The sequence below is a fragment of the Helicoverpa armigera genome, chromosome 28, assembly GCF_030705265.1.
Source record: "Helicoverpa armigera isolate CAAS_96S chromosome 28, ASM3070526v1, whole genome shotgun sequence".
NCBI lineage: Eukaryota > Metazoa > Arthropoda > Insecta > Lepidoptera > Noctuidae > Helicoverpa > Helicoverpa armigera.
Window position 1 is genome coordinate 663,097 of NC_087147.1, and position 22,554 is coordinate 685,650.

The window sequence follows — 22,554 nt, forward strand, 5'->3', positions numbered from 1 at the left end:
CGAGTAACATAGGCTATACAAGGTGTTGATTTGCATTTGTGCCATAGTTCAGGAGGAGGACATAGAATACGTAAATAATCGATTGGAATTACAGTAGACGGGAAATAACTAATATGCTGCTGCACTGCTTTTTTTTGTCATGGTAATGTCGTGGTATTTCAGAAGTAATCCAATTTTATGAATGAAATTTATGAGTGATCGTTGCGTATGCTTTGTTTGCGTTTGTGTGAGGGCGCAGCACAGTTTAAAGGCCAGTAATATACGCGCCTAGTTTAAATGAGGCTAGATGACATTTACGGAATTCCGAAAAAAAATAAAGAAAAAAAATTACATACCAATTTTTTTGTTGATTTGGGTCAAGAATCATTAGCATAATTACCATGGCACGGATGCAAATCAACAGCTTGTATTTTAGCCCGGTACGGGCAGTAGTTCCCACGGGACGCAGGTGAAGCCACAGGAAAATGGCCCGAAACCGATTTCGCTGTTGTAAAGCTACACTCTTCCCGAGTAACATAGGCTATATTTTACAGTAGTTTTCACGGGACGCGAGTGGAACTTACCTGGGCAACCAAATACCCCCTGGTAAGATTGGTTGTCAAACTTTCTAGCTTCTAAATACCGAATGAGTATGCAATAAACCCTTTTAGTGAAAGCCAAAAAAGAATGAATGGTCTATGAATTTCTTTTTAAACACATCATTAGCAGTTTAGTCAAAAAGTTTTCTTTAGAAAAGCAATGACATTGTACAAGGCCAGTCAATGGTGATCACTCATAATGTTGTCTTTCCCAAATATGGCGGATTTTATGGCCAGGGCATTGACCTGCCGTGACATAAGATTAATAAGTATGTAGGCATTTTTAAACCACTTCATTTATTAATAATAATAAATTAAAAACAAGCATGTTTACCTACTTTTGTGATAATTCATGTCAGTGTTTTTTTTATATGAATACTTAATTATTTCTTTTGTAATTATGTTACTTTATTTCGGATACTACTTATACTAAATTATAAACGAGCAAACATTTTTTGTTTGTTTGTAGCCTCGGCTCTGAAATTACTGAACAGATTTAAAGAAAATCTTTTTCTATTGAGAAGCTACATGTTTTCCCATATTCTTTCCTAACCGCCATTTTTCTAAATCTAGGTCAACACAAACGTTCGAAAAGTGCTATTTTCTCTGAACATTAGTTTTCACTATCAACACTATAAGTTGATACCTCGGCGTGTCTTCACGGCACAGCCTGTGGTCGCCACAAATTTGCGGTGAACGAAAGTCAGCTTGATATATGCCTGTAAAACTAACTGAAACTTGATAGTCGTAGGTAATTATAACAATTATTTTTAATGTAGAAATGTGCTGTTTTCTCGCCTCTCTAAAGACTTCTTTTAAAGTAATAATTTTAATTATGTCGTTAAAAAACTGAAATCTTTCACAAGTTGTGTGCAGTTTTCAGTCTTAGGTATTTTACAAAATTAAAACTAATGTTATAAATTGGAATTTGAGTATGTTTCTTTGAGTCGCTGAACTGATTGATGTGAAATTTAGCATAATGATAGGTGGTACCCTGGAGACGGAGATAAGCTAGGCTTTTTATCTGGTGCTTGACATACCTAGAGCTTTGTTGGGATACAGTGGAAATCTAGCTTAATTTATTGTAAGTTTCAGAACTTGTAGGTATATTAATTGATAAAAAGAAAATATGTTGCATTCCTCTAATGTGTAATCTTATTTTACCGCAAACATTTAAGCTAAGTACCTTAAATAAGGCCAATAAAAAACCAGTTACACACTACTATACTTAACATGAAATCTGCCACTGTCATTATCTAATCTACCCATAACATATAGTTTTACCATCACAAGTAGTGCGCACGCTAGTGAGTGCAGTGCGTGAAACATCGGCGCATACGCACCGTGTAATTACTTCTGTAGTACTGTGTTTACACATTGTGCGTGGGGCGTGGTACAAGTAAGAAGAGAAAAGAGTTCTGTTGTTACTTTCCGTATTAAATTTTCAATGTCATAAACAAAATTCAAAAATATACGTGCCTGGTGAACAGAAAATTGAGTATCATTAAATCATTTCTTGAAGGAAAAGATTGGTGATCAGAAGCCAAAGGCCTTACCAAGGGGTATTGGGTTGCCTGGATAACTGGGTTGAAGAGGTCAGATAGGCAGCCGCTCGCTGTAAAACACTGGTACAACACAGTTGGGAAAAGACTCGAGAGATGATGATGGATTATTCTTGCACTCATCATCATCTCCCGATTATTGGACTATTCTTGTATTTGCAAGTCGCGCGATTGGTCTAGTGGTCCTTATGACGTCTTCGATTTTATGGTAATCCACATAAAGCTTACTAGTATTGGTCATATTTTGCACTAAACGTATTGTATTTCATTACCAAATTGCACAGAATTATCATTCTGAACGGCTTATCGGTGATGCCTTGCTATATACCGCCGCTCCCGCTACAGCCTATAACTTACACCGCCGCTAACAAGCGACGCGTATCCGGGGAAAGTATAGAGGTAGTTGCGCACTGGGACAATATGCGCGTATCAGTCGTGTCACACCGATTTGTGATGCGCGACCACCGTGACGTCAGCGCAGGGAGTGAGGGATGGGGATGACGGTGGATGGGGAGTATCCGGGGAAAGTATAGAGGTAGTTGCGCACTGGGACAATATGCGCGTATCAGTCGTGTCACACCGATTTGTGATGCGCGACCACCGTGACGTCAGCGCAGGGAGTGAGGGATGGGGATGACGGTGGATGGGGAGTATCCGGGGAAAGTATAGAGGTAGTTGCGCACTGGGACAATATGCGCGTATCAGTCGTGTCACACCGATTTGTGATGCGCGACCACCGTGACGTCAGCGCAGGGGTGAGGGATGGGGATGACGGTGGATGGGGAGTATCCGGGGAAAGTATAGAGGTAGTTGCGCACTGGGACAATATGCGCGTATCAGTCGTGTCACACCGATTTGTGATGCGCGACCACCGTGACGTCAGCGCAGGGGTGAGGGATGGGGATGACGGTGGATGGGGAGTATCCGGGGAAAGTATAGAGGTAGTTGCGCACTGGGACAATATGCGCGTATGCCGTGACGTCAGCGCAGGGAGTGAGGGATGGGGATGACGGTGGATGGGGAGTATCCGGGGATGGGTAGTTGCGCACAATATGCGCGTATCAGTCGTGTCACACCGATTTGTGATGCGCGACCACCGTGACGTCAGCGCAGGGAGTGAGGGATGGGATGACGGTGGATGGGGAGTATCCGGGAAAAGTATAGAGTAGTTGCGCACTGGGACAATATGCGCGTATCAGTCGTGTCACACCGATTTGTGATACGCGACCACCGTGACGTCAGCGCAGGGAGTGAGGGATGGGGATGACGGTGGATGGGGAGTATCCGGGGAAAGTATAGAGGTAGTTGCGCACTGGGACAATATGCGCGTATCAGTCGTGTCACACCGATTTGTGATGCGCGACCACCGTGACGTCAGCGCAGGGAGTGAGGATGGGGATGACGGTGGATGGGGAGTATCCGGGGAAAGTATAGAGGTAGTTGCGCACTGGAACAATATGCGCGTATCAGTCGTGTCACACCGATTTGTGATGCGCGACCACCGTGACGTCACTGGCGGGGGTGAGAGATGGGGATGACGGTGGAAAAGGGAAGATTATTTATTTTGTAGAGAGAAAAGAGGAAGGTGAACTTTAGGAAAAACTTCATGGAAGTTAGATCTATCAATTTTTTAGGGAAGCGTATCTTCAATTTCAAGCCGGCTTTTCACTATGATGGGATATAATGGGATATTACATGCTAAGATATATTTTGGATATATTTATAGTTTGGGATGTAAAATATATACTATATTATATCCCATAGTGAAAAGCCGGCTTCATTTTATAACGGCTTATAAATTCGTGCTGAATGTTTCTTAAAACAAAAATGAATATTCTTAACCAATAAGACAAACATGGGCAAAGACATAAACAAATATTCGTGAGTACAATAGGCTATCTTATCGCTAAAAGCAATCTCTTACAGACAACCTTTATAAATGTGTGTAAACAGAAATGATAACCATCGCACACAGCGAAAACGAAAAATTCACACAAAACTATTATTCAAAATTAACGATTCAAAACATTTCATAACACATCCACACCTCCAGACATAAACACAAATGTATGCAAACATTAATTCTTATTATGCCAATAGTTTGCAAACGGTATAATAACGTAATTAACTGAACACATGCAACCGGTTCACTTAGTTACCCGAACGTTCCGATTAATGATTAAATCATCGAAAATGATGCATTTGGAAGCAAAAAAATTGTGAAGGTTTTAACTTGATTGGGTGGTTGAGGGTTCCGTATCAAAAAAAAATGTTTTGGGTATTGGAAATCGCTGAAAATGACTCATAAATTATTAACTGCTTTTTATCCCACCAATTTAAAAGAAGCTACATGTGACACCCATGTAGGTAATATAAACCCAAAAACAATAATAATTTCAAACAATAATTGTTTATATGCACTAGACTTTCAACTAATTCTTCTTTTGCTCATTCGAAAAGATTGTCTGAAATATTCATAACAAGATGTCTTTCCGCGGTTTCATTTGCGTTCCGAGGTATAGTAAGTTCAACTCAGTTGTGCGCGCGGCCTTATGTGTGGGTAACCCCTGTACATATACAGTAACTTTGTGTGCGTGACAAGAAGTACAGTCGGGTACAATACAGTTATTTAGGGGTTGTATACGGGGGTTTAAAGAAAAACAGTTATTACGTAATTTAATGTTTATTTATTTATAATGATTATGAATCGCTATTTGAAAAATCAAATGATGAATTTTCGGATTCGCTACTCTCCAAGGAGAATTATAAATTCTGACTCCAATGTCAAAATGTCTATAGTATTCTTCTTTTTTCTTTTCTACATGTCGACGAGTATTACGCCACATCCCTTCATCAATTTTACTTAAACGTTCATTTATGAGTTTCATTATTTTGTTATTTTGGTCGACATTATGCGAAGCAATATAACTTTTTAAAATTCCCCACACATTTTGTTTACATTATTATACTAGATTATACCTCTTTTTACATTCTTAGTCCACATTTTTATTTATTGTCCGCGTATCCCGAGCTAGAAAATATGTAAGGAGTATTTAATTCATCTTAGATATTTCACCTCATTTATTTCTGTTAATGTCAATGTTGATTTGAAAAGACGTTTGAGAAAACAATGAAAAACTATATTTAATAATAAAAAGCTTTGAATGTTGTTTCATTTTTTTGAAACACTTTACCTGACTCCTTAATAATTTCTCCGTGAATAACTAGTATTTACGCAAACGACTGTACCCATAACAAAAAGCGATAAGAACACGTCATGCTCGGACGACGTCACTGTCACACGAATGAAAGTTGTATATTTACAAGCCGACGCACACATAGGGCCGCGCGCAAATCTGAGTTGAACTATCTATAACTACTGCGCGTACCTGGATAAAATATAGCTTATGTTTCTCGGGAATAATGTAGCTTTCCTACAGCGAAAGAATTTGTCAAATCGGTTCAGTAGTTTCGGAGCCCTTTGAGGTAAAAAGAAAAAAATTGTTATAGTAGTTTGTCCTACAGGATGTGCGATTTTCTTCAACCTATTTTGGCTAAGGATCCCTAAAAAAATAAAATTGCAAAAACCTCATTATGATCGGTCCAGTTGTGTTGACGTAAACACAAGGTCGGCGTTACACAAATGCGCTTGTTTTCTTCAATTTCAGCTGTTTTTGTACTTAACCACCTGAGCTATTTCATCATTGTTTATGAGAGTGATCGTCACTTTCTTTCGGGCCATATTTTATTGCCAAAGGGTTATCATATAAAGGAGATTGGGCAAGAATGTATGAAGTTTGGTCCAAATGTCCACCACGAACGAGACCTATATAATTAAATAGTCCACTTAATTTAGAGTAACTTTTACTAAGAAAGTAAAAAAAAAAACAATGCCAAAAAAAAGTTATAGCCAAAAATGTATTCTTAATTTTCGGTAGTTTTTGTATGTTATCATTATTATTTTCTATTTTATTCCACTTCCATTTCCGCACTTTATCTAAAGCTAAGATGGGCAAGACACATTTGCATATAAACAGCCCATATTTTTCTGCCCGATGGATGTACGAATCACAAATCAATTTTGGCGCCAGAAGTGCTTGAATATACTCAGCGGTTCCTGGATCTAAGAATGTTCAAGGTAACTGGTGGTGTCTTCTTTCTAATAATGAACAATTATCAAAAATAATCAATTATTAAAAATCTATAAAATGTTTTATTTGATTTTGCTATAACTTTTTTCTGGCATTACATATTTTTTTACTTTCATGACAAAAAATGTTCTATATTTAACGGGCTATCTAGCCATATAGGTCTCGTTCGTGGTGGACATTTGGACCGGAATCGCCCATTGTCCTTTAGTCTTATGCTATTTATTCAATATTATTAAAATTTTAAATAGAACTATTCTAGTAAAACGTCGTTTTGTAAATGCCCATTTTGATTGTTATGAGAAACTTGTTATTGGCCCTCTTCCACATTATTACCCTAAACTAAACGATGTATGTAGCTGTAAGTTTCCTTAAAATTAATAAAATAAAAATAAAATAAAATAAATAAAACCCCTTAAACTAAAAAGCATCAAAAATTTGTTCCCGCCAGCAGCCACTGTCGACTGGGAGCGTGCCCAAAAAGCTGGGAGCATTACCCCGTCTTATGTATTTCTATTGTTCTATTATCATTATTTGGATCAGTGGTCACATCGTTATTAAGATTAAGATATAATTCATTTTCAAAATAATGCTCCGTTCATTGAGCGCATGAGGTATTTATTTCACTTTGACACTTATGTGGTTAATTTTCTTTTAGTTGAATTTTAATCCTGATCAGGATTTGGTGTTTTATGACTATTCCATTTAAATATTGCCGTATGCAGGTATTGAGAACCAACGACCACATTTTCTTCCCAATTCTTTAACCAGCAATTTTAAAACTCAAATTTCTCCATTCTCCCCAGGGCGGTGGCAACAACGAAGAGAAAGAAAGAGTCATCATTCGCCATCTTGGCAGAGACACCGGTATCACGCCCCACCAGCCCGCGCTCACTGCCTGTCGACATCAAGACGAGGAGGGTCTCTCCTTTTAGAGGTGAGGAACGCTGATATATTTGAAAAAAAAAACTGGAAGACCAAAAAGGCATATTAAATGGTGATAACAAGCTTAATAACAAAGAGGGTGCAGCCTTTCCTTGTATCGATATAATTGAAACGAATCCTATACAATGTCTTATTAAGACACCCACTATACACAAACCTTGAAAAAAACAAAACATTTAAAAGACTAGATTTAATAATCACAATTAAAAAACTCTGAAATACATTTTTTTTTATTTGTTTGGTTTAGTCAATAACATAAATCTGAGTACATTGCATAGGTACTTACATTTCTTGCAAATAAAAATTAATCTCATAACTAATACAGCGTTTCTGTCTTCTCCAGGTCGTGGTTTCCGCGAAGAAACTTCGCGTCACAATACTCCGAAAACTTCAGCTGCAAATTCCAGAGCAAATTCACCACCCAGAAGAAGAACCAACTCCTTATCCAGGATAGACAATATGGCACAAACAGCCACGTTACCTCTACCCATACACAATCTACCTAGACCACATTCTCCAAGGAACTTCCTCAAAGAGAACATTGAAGAAGTGAGAGAAATCAGTGAACTGAACAGAGAGAAACATGAAGCAGAAGCTGAAAGGAAAAGAATAGAAGAAGAAGAAGCTATCCTTAAAGAAATGGGAGTCTTAGACAAATCTAAATCTGGTTCCAAAAGTCTTGTTACTTCAAGAGCTAATTCTAGAAGTAACTCTCCAAGTAAAATTAATTTGAAGTCCAGAGATAGTTCTCCTTCAGCAATAATACATTTTGAAAATATTCCTGCTAACAGCAAGGAGTTTGTCAACGCTGATGATGGGATCAGGAAACCGGTGACACATAGGTCCCGAGTTCGATCTGTCTCGAAATCCCAACCCCAGTCGAACAATGGCTCGCCCAAACATTCAAAGATCCCTAAACGACAAAGTTCTGTATCTCCGACAAGAACCACTACAAAACGGGAATCGTCTATGTCGAGGAGACCTCTTGAGAATAACTTGAATAGAAATCAAAGATTTATATCAAGTAGTACGAGCAGTATTCATGAAACTATTAGGATTGGGAGCCAAGTTCATGACAAAAGAGGAAGTAAAAGCACTCAACATTTAAGCATATCTCCTGCTCACATTAGAGGCAAGCCTCCAATCTCTCCTGGCAGGGGAGGTCCCCCACCTTCAAATAGAACTATCAACGCTAAACGCCTATCTCCTATCGTTGGAACACCTAACAAAAGTCCAACGGATGACTTGAAACCAAGTTCAGCAAGAACGACCCCAAAACCAACCCCAGTGCCTAGGAAAACAGTGAAAACTGCAGGCAATACTCCTGCTACATCTAGATTGAATTCTAGACAGCCTAGCAGGGCCGTAAGTAGAGACCCAAGTCCAGATAAACGTAAAACTAAAACACCAGTGAGTAAACCTGTGACTACTACGCCACCAAAACCAGTGAGCAGAGCACCCAGTACCAGAACGACTCAAAAACCTACAGTCACAAGTAAACCAGAACCTAAAAAGCCCATCAGTCGAACAAACAGTGTGAAAAGTTTGACGAGGGCGCCAAGTACAAAGAACTTAGCCGAAAAGCCTCCGCTAAAGAAAACGAACAGTAGAAAAGACATAAGTGATAAATCAAATTCAACGAATAAAATTAATGAAGTCGGTAGAAAAGATTCAGTTAAAGAACCTAAGAAGACACCGAAAGGAAAAGATGAAGATAAAGGTAAAGCTAAAAGCACGAGAAGCACAGACTCTATGACCGATGACAATGTTGTGAAACAAGACAACGAGACTCAATACGATAAGATAACGAACGAGAAAGGTGAACTGGTCATAATGACAAAGAAAAACATTATTTCGATGACCACTGCTGCGATAACTTCTCAACCTTTAGAGCTTGTGTCAACAGTGACGAACCAACTACCCGCTGCTTTTGAAAAAGCAAGAGAGAAAGGTATTTTTGAAAGACTGAGTTCAAAAGAATCTCTAGTAGGTAAAGAAGATGTGCCTGATAAGCCAGAAAAGCCAGCCACACATGAAAAAGAACCACCAAAAGAGAAACCACACAAGCGAACAGAACCCAAAGAAAAAGAGAAAGAAGTTGAAGAAAAAGAAAAAGAGAAAGTCGAAGAAAAAAGGCCTCCCAGACACAATAAAAACAATCACGACAAGCCTGTATTTACAGAAGATCAAATGAAACTAAGACTCTTACAACCACCTTATAACAATCCTCAGGTAGAAAGAGCTAAGCAAAAGATAGAAGCTATTCTAAAAGAGCCTGAGGTATCTACAGAAAATATTCTAACTGCATCTGCCAAATCTAGAGAACTTAAGAAGACCGCGGAAGAAGCTGTTGAAAAAACAAAAGCGGAAGCTGAAAAGGTAAAAGAAGAAGCAGCAAATAAAGTAACAGAAGTCAAAGATCAAGTTGTAAAACAAAACGAGAAAATGACCGAAGAAATACGTTCCGAAGTAACTAAAATCGTCGATAGCATAATCACTCCTGTAGAACAGCCCAAGGATATAACAGAGAAGAAAGATAATATAAAAGACATTGTTAAGAAAGTTGAACAAGCTAAAAAAGATATCGAACCAATAGTGACAGTTGTTAATGAGAAAAAGAAAAATGGTGGTACAGATATTGCTGAGAAAGTGAATGAGACTCTAGTGAAGGGTGAGGGAGATATAGAGGTGCAAAGTTCAAATCTGTCGACTCCGGGTGTCGATAAAATAAAGGTGCAGAAGAAATTGGGAGACGGCAACGGGTCTGATAGATCGGCTCAAAGTAATGGCGGGTAAGTCGCTTTTATTTTATAGTCCTTTTTGGTTAAAAAATTCCTGATCAACCTAGAGCACCTACAATCCTATATATATATTGCACTAGATATTATGTACATCTTTATAAATACTACGATGTTGTAGAACGAAGCTAAAAACGGTACTTAAAATCTGTGAGAAAATCTTTCAAATCTGCTCTCAATTATACATTCTGATACACAGTAGTTTTGTTGGCAACTAAAACTCAGATTACCGATACTTTGATAGTTAACCAGTTTGATGCCTATTTTCAATTTTCGTGAAACCTATTTTTAACCCCCGACGCAAAAACGACGGGGTGTTATAAGTTTGACGTGTCTGTGTGTGTGTGTGTGTGTGTGTGTGTGTGTGTGTGTATGTGGCATCGTAGCTCCCAAACGGATGATCCGATTGTAATGCGGTTTTTTTTGTTTAAAAGGTATGTCAGTCGGGAGTGTTCTTAGCTATGTTTGGTGGAAATCGGTTCAGGTCTTCAAGGTCATCAGCTCGTTTGTTAGATGTGATAGGAATATTACACGCTCAGTTTACTTGCAAGTATATGTGGGATCTGAAATTTGAAACACGAATGTCTTTTGGAACCATTGAGCTGGTCTGCTGTTAGGGCACGAAGGTAGGAGACGTAACCCTGAACTGCCTTTTAGTAAACCCATCGAGTTTGGGCTTGTTGAATTTGTCTTGACGAGTTCTCTTCATGTTTCTGATTGACGAGAACCTGATGCTGGAAATGGGATGTGGCGGATGAAACACTGGAATGCCGGAATGAAACGGATAAACCGATTTATATTTTTGCTGAAAATCTAGAATGTCCAAAGGTTTCTCTTTATTGTTTCTCAATCTGTGCAATTCTCCCAGAGCCAGTTTGTCATGAAGATTGTTAAACAGCTTCCTTTGGCCGAGATCGCATATAGCGACCCATCTTAAGATAAAATAAATTAAATGAAAAATTAAGGAGCTCCTTTAAAAAGCATGAAATAAAATTAAATTATAAATTTAAAAAACCCCCGACCCAAAAAAAGTACGCAATAATTATGACAAAAGGTTAAAAACGCTAAACCCTATAAAAAGCAAAAAAATAACTTTTAACACTACGTAAACTAAATTTTGACGTGTCGGGGGACCGCTTTTTACCTTCATAAATACTTACATAAATCAAATGATACCTACCTAATTACAAAATTCGTTTACAAAAAAAACACGTATCTAAAGTAATGAATTAAAGCGGTCCCCCGACACGACAAAATTTAGTTTACGTAGTGTTAAAAGTTATTTTTTGCTTTTTATAGGGTTTAGCGTTTTTAACCTTTTGTCATAATTATTGCGTACTTTTTTTGGGTCGGGGGTTTTTTAAATTTATTTGTAACCATAACTATGTACTATATGATTCCCAAAAACTTAAGCAGTATTACAAAGCAAATTAGCTTAGGTATGTTTAAAGCACAGCTGCTTTATACTATTTTTAGGACTTAATTATGATAAACAGCTGTATTTCAATGTCCATTTTGCAAGTGAAAATATGCCTAAACTAGTTCCAAAACAAGCTATAAATCAAATCTCTATTTGCATAAACATATGCAAGTGACATTCTTTGTTTATCCAACCCCTCTTGGGAAAAAGGCGTAACTTACACACATAGATGTTAGATAGATAGACATAAATAAAGATATGAAAGGCAGATAATCCCCCAGAGGTTCATATTAATTTACTTTCACTCCCAATGGTACGTTCATAAAACTCATAGGAATTATGTTTTGCATATCAATCAATTTTCATTTGCAACGGATGTTATGTATCCAAACGACAGTTTTTCACATGACTGCATATCCGCTAGTGAAAGTTTTGAAGTGAATGCACTTAAGCATCTGTGTGTTTTATTTTTTAATTGAGATTGAAAGCTGGAAGAATAACGTGCATTGACATTTACTTCAGCGTTGAATGGTATTGAAGAATCTTAAAATTATTTTAAGTTTACGAATAGTATTTAACTCCTGCTATTTTCAGGACAAACGATTAAGTAAGTAGGTACTTATAATACAAGATAATAGGAATTCAATAATAACCAAATTATAATATTAATAACAGATAGCTATTGGTTCACTCACGTGAGTAAAACATATAATATGAGGTTAATAATGCTGCAGGCGTTTCTTCGTTATTCATTTGTAGTTGGAACTTAAAGACACCGAAAAACACACAAAATTTTTACTTATATCTACTTAAAATATACAAAGAATATGTGCCACCATCGTCGTCATCATCTCCCGAGCCTTCCCAACTATGTTAGGGTCGGCTTTCAGTCTAACCGGGTGCAGCTGAAATATGTGCCACATTTAATAGCTTCATCCAGTCTAACCAAGGGGTATCGGGTTGCCCGGGTAACTGGGTTGAGGAGGTCAGATAGGCAGTCGCGTCTTGTAAAGCACTGGTACTCAGCTGAATCCGGTTAGACTGGAAGCCGACCCCAACATAGTTGGGAAAAAGGCTCGGAGAATGATGATTTAATGCTTCATCCGTACATCTGCCAAAATCAAACACTCTTCAGAGCCCCTTTACTCCCGTGCTTGATATAATTCATGACACCACACTCGAAGCTATCAATCCCACGCACGTCGTTGTCCAGCGCTGGTGTAGTGGGCCAGTGCGGTAACGAGCGGTATCGACCGCGTGGCGTGACCACCCAGCTGATTTACATACCCACAGGGCTAGCCACAACTAATGTTCTGTCTTTGTTTTGTTTTTGTACATGTCAAGTGGCTTTTTTGGGGGTAAGAAGAATATAAGTTTTTGGTATTTTTAGTTAGATTTTAATAGTGCAAGCTTTTTCTTGGGAACTTTTGTCAGCTTCATTGTTTTTCAGAATTACAACTTAAATCTGTGTTGTAAACATTCTGGTTGTAAATGCGAAAATCGGTCTTACAATCTGTCTATTTCACTTATCTACTTACATAGTGTAGAAGTACCTAGTACCTAAATATTTCGAAGAACCATGCATACGTTTTTTTCACGTAAACAGTCATCTAAGTAAGTCTAAGTTTTATAAGAATACCAAAAAAAAAAAAGATTCACAGCGAATTAAGCTATATTTAGTCTCTATTTTCCATGTTTTTTGACCCAAATCCTGTCACAGTAGCCACTCGAGTTCAACAGCCAAGGTTGCCACGGTCCCCAACTTTAACCCAAATAACGTTAATTTCCGATGCGTAAAAATACGTTAAATAATAAATTTTCGCAGCCCTATTCACGCCCGTGATGGGGCACAAAAATTTGGTCATATTATGCTTGAGTTATTTTCGAACTACAATTTTAATGGCAAATGATCTTAGGAAATGTCCTAGGTGTAAGCTATTTCTGGTGCCTTTATTCGTGGGTCTATTAGTAACTGTAATTTGTATTTTTATACTTCTACAAAAAGCCCAAAAGGTGTTATAATACCTGTCGTCACTTGTCGGTTAAAAAGGTCTTATATTGGAACCTAAGTTAGTTTATGCTGAGACCGTTCAGTTATATGACTCATCGTAATTTTGCAAATAGGTGTAGCCATTAAGCATAACTTAATGTAGATAAATATACTTTTAAACACCTACACTCTGCCTGATGAATTAAAACATCGATATCAATGTAATTTAGAAGATATTTTGGTAAATCTTATGACCGATATTTAACTCTAATCTACTTTTTGGCAAATGAATGCACTCACCATAAGACTCAGATAGTTATTTGAAAATTAAAACCATTAACCTTAACTCTACTGAAAAATTCAGCACCCATCACGTTTTCATTCTTCCTTAATATACGTAAAATAATAACATAAACATACAAACAAAAAATACATTCCACAATTCGTGTACCGAGTAACAACGACCCCAAACCAAGTCATTGTTTTGATAATAAACTGGAGGCGACCGTTTAACATTGTACAACATACAATACGGCCTTTGTTCAGTAATTCCATTATAATGTTCTTAGAAAACTTATTAGTGGACACAAAAGTTTGTTTTTGTCATTCGGAAATTGGTTTATTAGACCTCTTGAATTTAAAAGTAGGTATAGTTTGATAATGCGGTGTCGTGTCATCATCATCTTCCGAGCCTTTTCCAAACTACGTTGGGGTCGGCTTCCAGTCTAACCGGATACAGCTGAGTACCAGTGCTTTACAAGGAGCGCCTATCTGACCTCCTCAACCCAGTTACCCGGACAACCCAGTACCCCTTGGTTAGACGGGTGTCAGACTTGCTGGCATATAGCTACCCGTAACGACTGCCAAGGATGTTCAATGACAGCCGGGAATACCTAATGCGGTGTCGTTTGTGTTTTAAAATTAATTTAATTTGTTTAGGGAATTATTAAGTAAAGATAAAATTAGATAGATAGATTTAGTTACATACCTATTTTATTATTTTCAATTGCCTGCGGCTATCGTCTAGTAATACCGCCTTAGGATTCTAGAACATTAAAGCAGAGAGCACAAAAATCCCCTGACTTTTTTAATGAAGAATTTCTTTTTTCAGTTGTCTCTAATAAAGTAGTCAGAAATGAAATGAGGTTTGAAAATTATCTCTAAGATCTCTTAGGAGAAAGAATTGAAAAAAACTGACCACAACCTGGTTGTAAAACTAGGCTGATGATGATGCATGTTTTCAAAACCCAGTTCGATCATATGTACATCATAAAATGGTTTCCTATTTTATATAATGTATGTGCATTACCATATTATGTATCCAACTATCATTTTAGTATTGTTTCCTAGTAGTTAGGCTAGCATATATTTACATAGCTATATAACTTTTACGATCTATTTGAAAAGGGAAATTAGATTACTTATGGATTTTTTGTAATTAATGATGTGTAAAATAATTATGGAATCATGTAATATTTAAAGTAAATATTGTTAAGCTTATATAAAACTATTACTTAAAGAAAATATCTATATCCACATTGAGATCCCCCTTTTTTCGAAGTCTATCAAGTGAGCTTCACTTCTTGAAGTTGATAACAAAACGAAAGTTAGATGCAATAGTGGTGTTTTTTCTTAAGAAATCTGACAAATACCATCCATAAATATGAAAATACTCATATTATAAGGTTTTATGGCATATAGTCTTATGGTGAACCTAATGAAAGTCCCATAGACAACACAAGTGTGGTGGTTTACCCACGATCGCCACACGAGATTACTGACACAACCGAATTGAAATTACCTATGGGAAAAATCTCCCTTTTGTTGTAAATAAGTACATGAATTTATGGTTCATTGCTCGTTGTACCTTAGTTTAGTTTCAAGTCATTTCCCGCGGTTTCACGCTCACTCTACACCCTACTATTTTTTCTTAGGTTTCAGACTAGCATTGCAACAAAATTGTATGTCAGTAAAGTGTTTTCCTTAACAGGTATTATTTGCGATTTAAAAAGTCCTTGTATCTTATTTATTACTTTAAAGAATGTATCGTTCTTTAAAATTAAAAGATGTCGCATTTTCCAAAGTTTTTCATCAGTTTAAATTTTGTATTCATCTCTTCAGGACTAAATTCGTAAAGTATAATTTTAGAACAAACCTTACTAAACCTAATATATTCTAGTACCACTAACGTACGATAGAGGTCGCTGTATCCCCGCAAACAGTGCCAGTCAATGACCTACTAACAGTAGAAATGCAGAAATGCTTAAAAAAACATTAAAATGAATTGATTCATAATTTTCTTTGCAATAAACCTCATAAAATTAGAAAATTGTAGATAGAGATCGCTCTTCTATTAGTTAGCTTAGAGCATTTAATAAACTGGAACTGAGAAGAACTTTCACGGTCATGTAGATAAAATGAAATGAAACCAAACGGCGAGGATACTTTTTCATATAAAAAAAAACATATCAGTCCGACGTCTTCGAGCAATTGAGTAACAAATACTAGAAAAACACAGACCTGAGAAACCCCTTGTTTTTTGAAGTTGATTAAAAAGAAGTCGAGATGGACTTGATTGAATGGCGATTTCAGTTTTTTTCTTAATGGGCGAGTTCTCAAGAATGCGTATAAAGCCAGTAACGTTCCTGCTCCCCAGAACACCCGCATTTTGGCGTCACAATTCCTTTAGGTGATTTTCTATTATGACGTATCCATCCATTCCCATAATTTTGTTCTCCCTGTGTCTTTAGCATATAGATAAAGATGCACAGGCATGTCCAGTTGACTAGATGCTCTAAGATTAGTGCAGTGTGACTTTGATTGCCGCCATTTTGTTTGTTGCATGCAATGACGTTAATGCAGTCAATTGGATAAATGTTTGGTAATGTTAAACAGTTTGAGATTAGGTCTCCTTGTGACAACATTGTTGTGGGTTCATTACCTGGACGAGGTAAAATATTGTGTGCTTGTGTGATAGATCGTTTTTGGTTTCTTATTTTTTGTCTATGGTTTTGTTGAATTTAAACATTAAAACAATAGAGTTTTGTATTTATGGTGTAGATTTTGTAGATCGCTTGCTTTTCCACACACGGCAGGGTTTAAAAATGTGTACAAAAATGTTACAATTAAAATTCCCCTATAAACTTAAAATTAGTCTTAGAATTGTTAAATCAGGTCTAGGCCCAAAGAAAACATAACTTTTTAAACCCCCCAATAAATCAAAAGGTAAATAAAACCGTCTAGTACAGAACCTATTTAAACAAAGGTCCACTACATTCTTTCTGGCCAAGGCTCATTACGTTGGTACACGCCACGACACGACACGTAATTCTTGGCATTCGATACAGCCCTTAAGAAACGGTTCAACCCCCTTCTAGTTCGCCCTCGAACGTTGAGCGTCGCACCCGCCCTCAAAAACTAAACATTGGCGGGAAAAACATAGACTAAAAAACGCATTAAACCTCATTACAAAACCTCTTTCGAAACTATCAAATTGTCTATGGTTTATGTCCGGTTTTTGGCGCGAAATGTTATTTTGACGTAATAAAAATATGGCCGCGTTTACGTTCGGTTTTTGAAAATAGTGCTTCCATGCTTGTTTTTCGGATTTTGTTGTGTTTTGTCTTGAATTGATAATGATACATAATAGGACTGTGTATATTTTGCCAAATGAGTTACTACCGAAGCGGTATGGTGATGAGAATAGGTAAATATTGGTACTATTTTGCTTTAAATAATGTTCATGTATAGTTCAGTAAGTACCTATCTGAGAAATACTTTCTTTTTATTATAAAATATGTTTTAGTGCTCATTGATTACATGTATAGGTAACTATTATGTTGTTGCTGAAGCTGAAGAAAGCTGAAGTTTATTTGTTTTTATGTGAATTATTTAGCTTGCTTGAACGTGCTTTTCTCAGGAAAAGTGGTTTCAGAGTTCGATAGCCCATTTATAAGGCCGAAGACAGTGGCTACCTTTTTTTGTGGTGCGTAAAATAGTTTCTACGAGACGCGGGTGAAACCGGTGGGGGAAACTAGTCATGGAATAATGAAGATATTAGATCTGATTATTCGTATAATTTTTACCAAAATATTCGTATTTATAACCTTTAATGTGTCAAACAGCCACATGGCAGTACTTACCAGTCGTTGGCGACCGGAAATAGGCACTTGAAACAAGGCCTCCACTTCCGGTGGACAAAACCTTAATAACAGTTGTAAAAATTATAATTTCTATCTGATGGGGGCAGAATTAGCTTGTAGGGGTAGTAGTAATAGTAACATGGTAATATTTAAATTGAACTGACACGAAAGATCTAGCTCGGTTGTATTTTCCGGCAAAGCGTGAATGGATTTTATAAGGGTTATGCCCGTTTTCACCAACGAATACCTAAATTTAGGGAGCATTTACGGAACACTTAATAAGAATTTCATTTTCACCAAAGCCTAGGTGTCAAATTATAACCTTAAAATTTGACTTCAACTTGGGGGCCCGATTGATGCCTGCTTAAACAACCCCTATTATTATCATTACAGAATACAAACATATTTTGAACCGTGGATAGTGAAATGTAGCTTTATATGTTATGTAACACCAAAAATACCATGTTTAAAAAGCAAAAAAATACAAAAAAAAAATGAAACGTAAACTTTTAGAAAGTTTAGAAGCTGTGGAGGTTGTGGATATGTAAAATAATAATCATTAGAAGACCACGTACCTATCTTACGTGAAAGAGCAGATGACTGAGAAATAAGTACGATGATCATGACTTTTTTATAAGACTAGCCGTTTTCCCGTGGTTTCACCCGCGTCCCGTGGGAGCTACTGCCCGCACCGGGATAAAATATAGCCTATGTTACTCGCAGATAATATAGCTTTCTAATGGTGAAAGAATATTTAAAATCGGTCCAGTAGTTTTTGAGTTTATCCATTACAACCAAACAAACAAACATTTTCCTCTTTATAATATAGTATAGATATAGATTATAGGTTATCACTTGCTATGAATGCACTTGCTAGGTCGTGATGTCGCTGAATTATTATGGTATGCGGTAATATGACTGTTCAGACCTAAGCGGTATTCGCTACCACCTGCGACAGAGAAAACCCAGTGGGTATGCGATAATATTACTGTTGATGTTCGGGACGTATGCCGCTGCTGCCGCGCGGTATGTACTTCTACCCACAGCGGCAGTGAATATCGCTCAGGTCGCTCTAGCCGCGGTAGGTATAGTTATTGGCACGGATATTGAGCCCTGACCTTAACCTGCGCAGAAGCCATTTATTGGTTTATTGCCTTGTGTACAGTGCGCAAAGCGATCCCCACTCTTCCGCCGAGAGCTCAATATCCGTGCCGGTAACTATACTTGATACTAAATACCTGAGCGAAACCCGTGCGGTATCTACCTCTACCCACAGCGGCAGCGAATATCGCTCAGGTTTGAATTGGCCTTAAATACCAAAACTGCAGTAGATACCAATGATTCGAATATGGAGGAGCCTATCTCCTAGGTGATAGGGGATACCCTCTGGAGGTAAGAAGTAGGCTAATATTGAACATAATAAAATATATAAATTAAAACAAAGATAGTAAACAAATATTTTAATATTAGTCCTCATATGATGTACCAAACATTATCATCATCCTCCTGCACCAATTCAATTTGAGGTGGGCTGGGCGCAGCATGTTTTTACACGTCTTTCCAATTTCTCGCACCACCTGAAACTAAATAAATATAATAAATGTATAATTTTAACCCCATACTTAAATCCATCAACTCATGGAGAACAAAAATACAATGAAGTCGACAGTAAAACAAGGAACACAGTTGAACGGCAATATCTTATATTATTATACACAGATATTATTCACATTTACCTGTAAACGGTTCCTATCGCATTAAAACTATTTGTAACTGGATCCAAGCTTTGTTTTTGGCTTCGTTCGTGGTCCCATCCGTTTTTTGTTTAATATTGTGTCTCTATGAGACGTCAGCAATTTCACTAGCTTGTCTTTTTCTTCTGCAAGAAAGGTTTATCCTCGTTTTCTCTTCTCTGCCAAAATAAACTTATCTATTCAACAATAATAAACCCAAAATTAACCTCACTCTATGTACACATACACATCAGTCAATTTGACAAACGCGCGAATGACATAGGTAAAAATTCACCTATAGAAAACCTCTTTACTGTTTTATTGCATAAAACATAGCGTAATGTAGTTTAAGTTAAATTAAAATAACATCACAAGAAAAAAAAACTCACAGGCTTTAGTAATATATACTCGATAGACGTTTATTTCTTAAGAAATAGAGAAAAATCATTTTATCGATAAAATATCGACTTTGCATTATCGTTTGTAGAACTAGTAATCTGTCACTTACTTAAGGGATCCATGTACAAGTGCGGTGAAAATGAATTTAGGTAGGTGTCAAATTGGGAGGGGTCCTTATTAAAAGTAGCTTTGAGATAGGGAAACGGTAAGAGGTTGTTGGTGAAAACGGGCATAAATCTACAGGGGTTTTTTTCAGTAGTTATCGTTGCAGTCACAAAGGCGATTGGTTCTTAAAATGTTGTACTTATGAGTATTGTTTTAATGAATTCATTTAACAGATTATTTTCCTAAATTCTAGGCTACCCCTAATACCAGCTCTTCCCATGCTGCAAAGGTAACAAATAAAACAAAAACAAAATAAACATAACTTGCTTAGCAAGCGTAACTTGATTCTTAAAGCATGACTAAACTACCCACAAACAGTATATTGTGTTCGCACTGTATTCGCTTTGTCTGATAAAGCGATATGTAAGCCAAATAGCCACAATAGCCACATTGGCTATGCTTACGTGGCTAAGGGCATGCACTTGTAGTAGGTATATCGTGTAAAATTAGTAGATTAATCAGTTAGTACTACTATTTTGTAGTAGGTAGCTTAGGTAGTTTCTCGCCATTTGACACGAATTTTAGTTTTAATTTCGTAAAAATTAAGCACTGGGTAAAAACACCTTCAATCTACCCCCATTTCCATTTATATTACATATTTTGATTCAACTATTTACCAAAAACACTAAAACATGATTCTTATGAATCTAGATTTACGTAAGCAATAAAATACTTTTCAAAGAAATACCATTCGTTTAAAAGGAGATTCCGGAAATATCGTAATGAATACATTTATGCAAAACTCGTTAAACAAGAAAGTACTAAACTTCATACCGCAAGCTTGCATTAATAACAACTGCAGGAACAATATAAACAGAATACCATTTTGTTAAACTTTTTGAAAAGCTAATTTGTCTTTGAAAAACTATCTAATGTCAAGGTTTCGAAAACTACTCCAAACTATGTTATAAGGCTGACACTGCATTTGCATTACAAAAGGAACAACATAACTATTAAAAAATGCATAGAAGTCTTAAATAAAAAAAATGTTTAACAATGATCTAATAAGATTTAGATCAAAGATTAGATCAAAATGGACCCCCAACACATTTCTGAAATAAATAATCTCGGACGTATCTAAATAATAGTGAACATACTCAACTATAATCTCAAAAACTGATGATGAAAATACCAAAACATCTACTAACAATAAACCTTCAATCATCAGGTTCCCTCAAAGCACGAGCACAACCCCTAAACCTCCAGCTAGGACCAAGAAAGAAGCCAAAGAGACCCCACCAGAAGGAACAGCCACAGAACCTTCTGACCCAACACATCCTTCAGAAGATAAACCTAAAGACCCCAACTTCTGCCAACGATTAATGAAAAAATGCAAATCTAGGTGCTGCGCTTGTTGCACTAAAGGAGAAGATTCAGACGATGAGGACAAAGATAAAGATAAGGATAAAGAAAGAAAGAAAGATGAAATGCAGGAAGGAAAGAAAGGGATGATGAGTAAGCTGAATTGCTGTAAGAAAGGCGTTGATGAGGAAAAGGCTGAGCAAGAGATACGGGATATGGAAAGGGCTGCTGGCAAAGTGAGTATCTTGTTATATTATCGAACTAAATAAGAAATGTGTGTTCTATAACATTACATGAATATTGACACAACATTACATAAATATTGAATTAAAGATCGAATCAGAAGTATTTGGCACTCACATTTATTTATATTTTTACGTACTTTAATACTTTTTCCCACTATGTGTGCTGTATGTAGTGTCTTGTGATGTGCCAATGGGTGTTTTTCTTTCTATTATAAAATGTCACAGGCTTTCTTTCTTTCTATTATGTTGTGCAGAGATGGATCAGACTAACCTAACTAAAATCAGGCGTTGTTCTTTTATCTTCAACATAGTAGCAAATGTGACGTAAGATGAAGAACTTTGTTATACTAATACAATAATTTTGATAACCTCAGGCCTCAATAGAATACGAAAACGAAACCAAACCGAAACGCACACTACGCGACATATTCTGTGGTTGTTGCGGGCGACGGCGACGCGTGGCCGACACAGGGTCTATGCCACACAATGTTGCCGAGTCTATGTCTCCCGCGCCCGAGGAGGTCGGCTGCTGTGGGAGGAAGAAGAGGCATATTGAGAGGAGGGATAGCATATTGAGTGATCGTCCTCCTACTAGGTAAGTCTGTCTGTAGGATATAAGACTGTGATATTGTAACTTTACGAGTAAGTGGTGTTAATTCGGTAGCACAATTGTTACAAATATGGCATCGTCTATTAACATCACTTTCTAACAAAACTCTCGCTCCAACAGTGATGATGAACATAAATAATGGTAAAGCTCCTGCTGTACAGGTTTAATTTACCTGGCGTTTAGATACGTTAAAGTTCATGGCTAGGGCTATAGTGATAGTCACTACTTCATTATAATAATAGTCGGACATTTTTTGGAGTTCGTGCATCATCACCACGTATTAATCACCAGAATTTATTGATTGCAAGAAGAATTTATGGGATATTAGGGACATTTATTACTATTAAAAAGGGAAAATTCTAATTGTACTGGGTGGGTAAATATCACCCGTCATACTTGGTAGGGTCTGACCAAAGGAACCCGAACACAATAGGCTAGTTTCCTAAAAAATAATAATTAGTCCGTCTTGTAGATTGTCCAAAATTAAGCGATACGTATTTTTTCTTTTTTAAATTGG

At 36.9% G+C, this 22,554-nt stretch overlaps 1 protein-coding gene and 1 long non-coding RNA gene across 2 annotated transcripts in view; one reads left to right on the forward strand and one right to left on the reverse strand.

Moving 5' to 3' along the window:
• Positions 1-22,554, forward strand: part of LOC110383199 (protein stum) — a 61,298-nt gene that overhangs the window by 33,127 nt on the left and 5,617 nt on the right. Inside the window, exons 3-6 of the mRNA XM_049851703.2 lie at positions 7,095-7,225; positions 7,577-10,025; positions 21,049-21,418; positions 21,802-22,022. Coding sequence (XP_049707660.2) covers positions 7,095-7,225; positions 7,577-10,025; positions 21,049-21,418; positions 21,802-22,022 — 3,171 coding nt within the window. The remainder of the gene's footprint in view (positions 1-7,094; positions 7,226-7,576; positions 10,026-21,048; positions 21,419-21,801; positions 22,023-22,554) is intronic.
• LOC135119028 (uncharacterized) lies at positions 19,031-19,950 on the reverse strand. Its single transcript, XR_010277929.1, has 2 exons — positions 19,320-19,950; positions 19,031-19,166 (listed from the first exon to the last, which is right to left on the reverse strand). It is a non-coding gene; the product is annotated as an uncharacterized LOC135119028 (long non-coding RNA).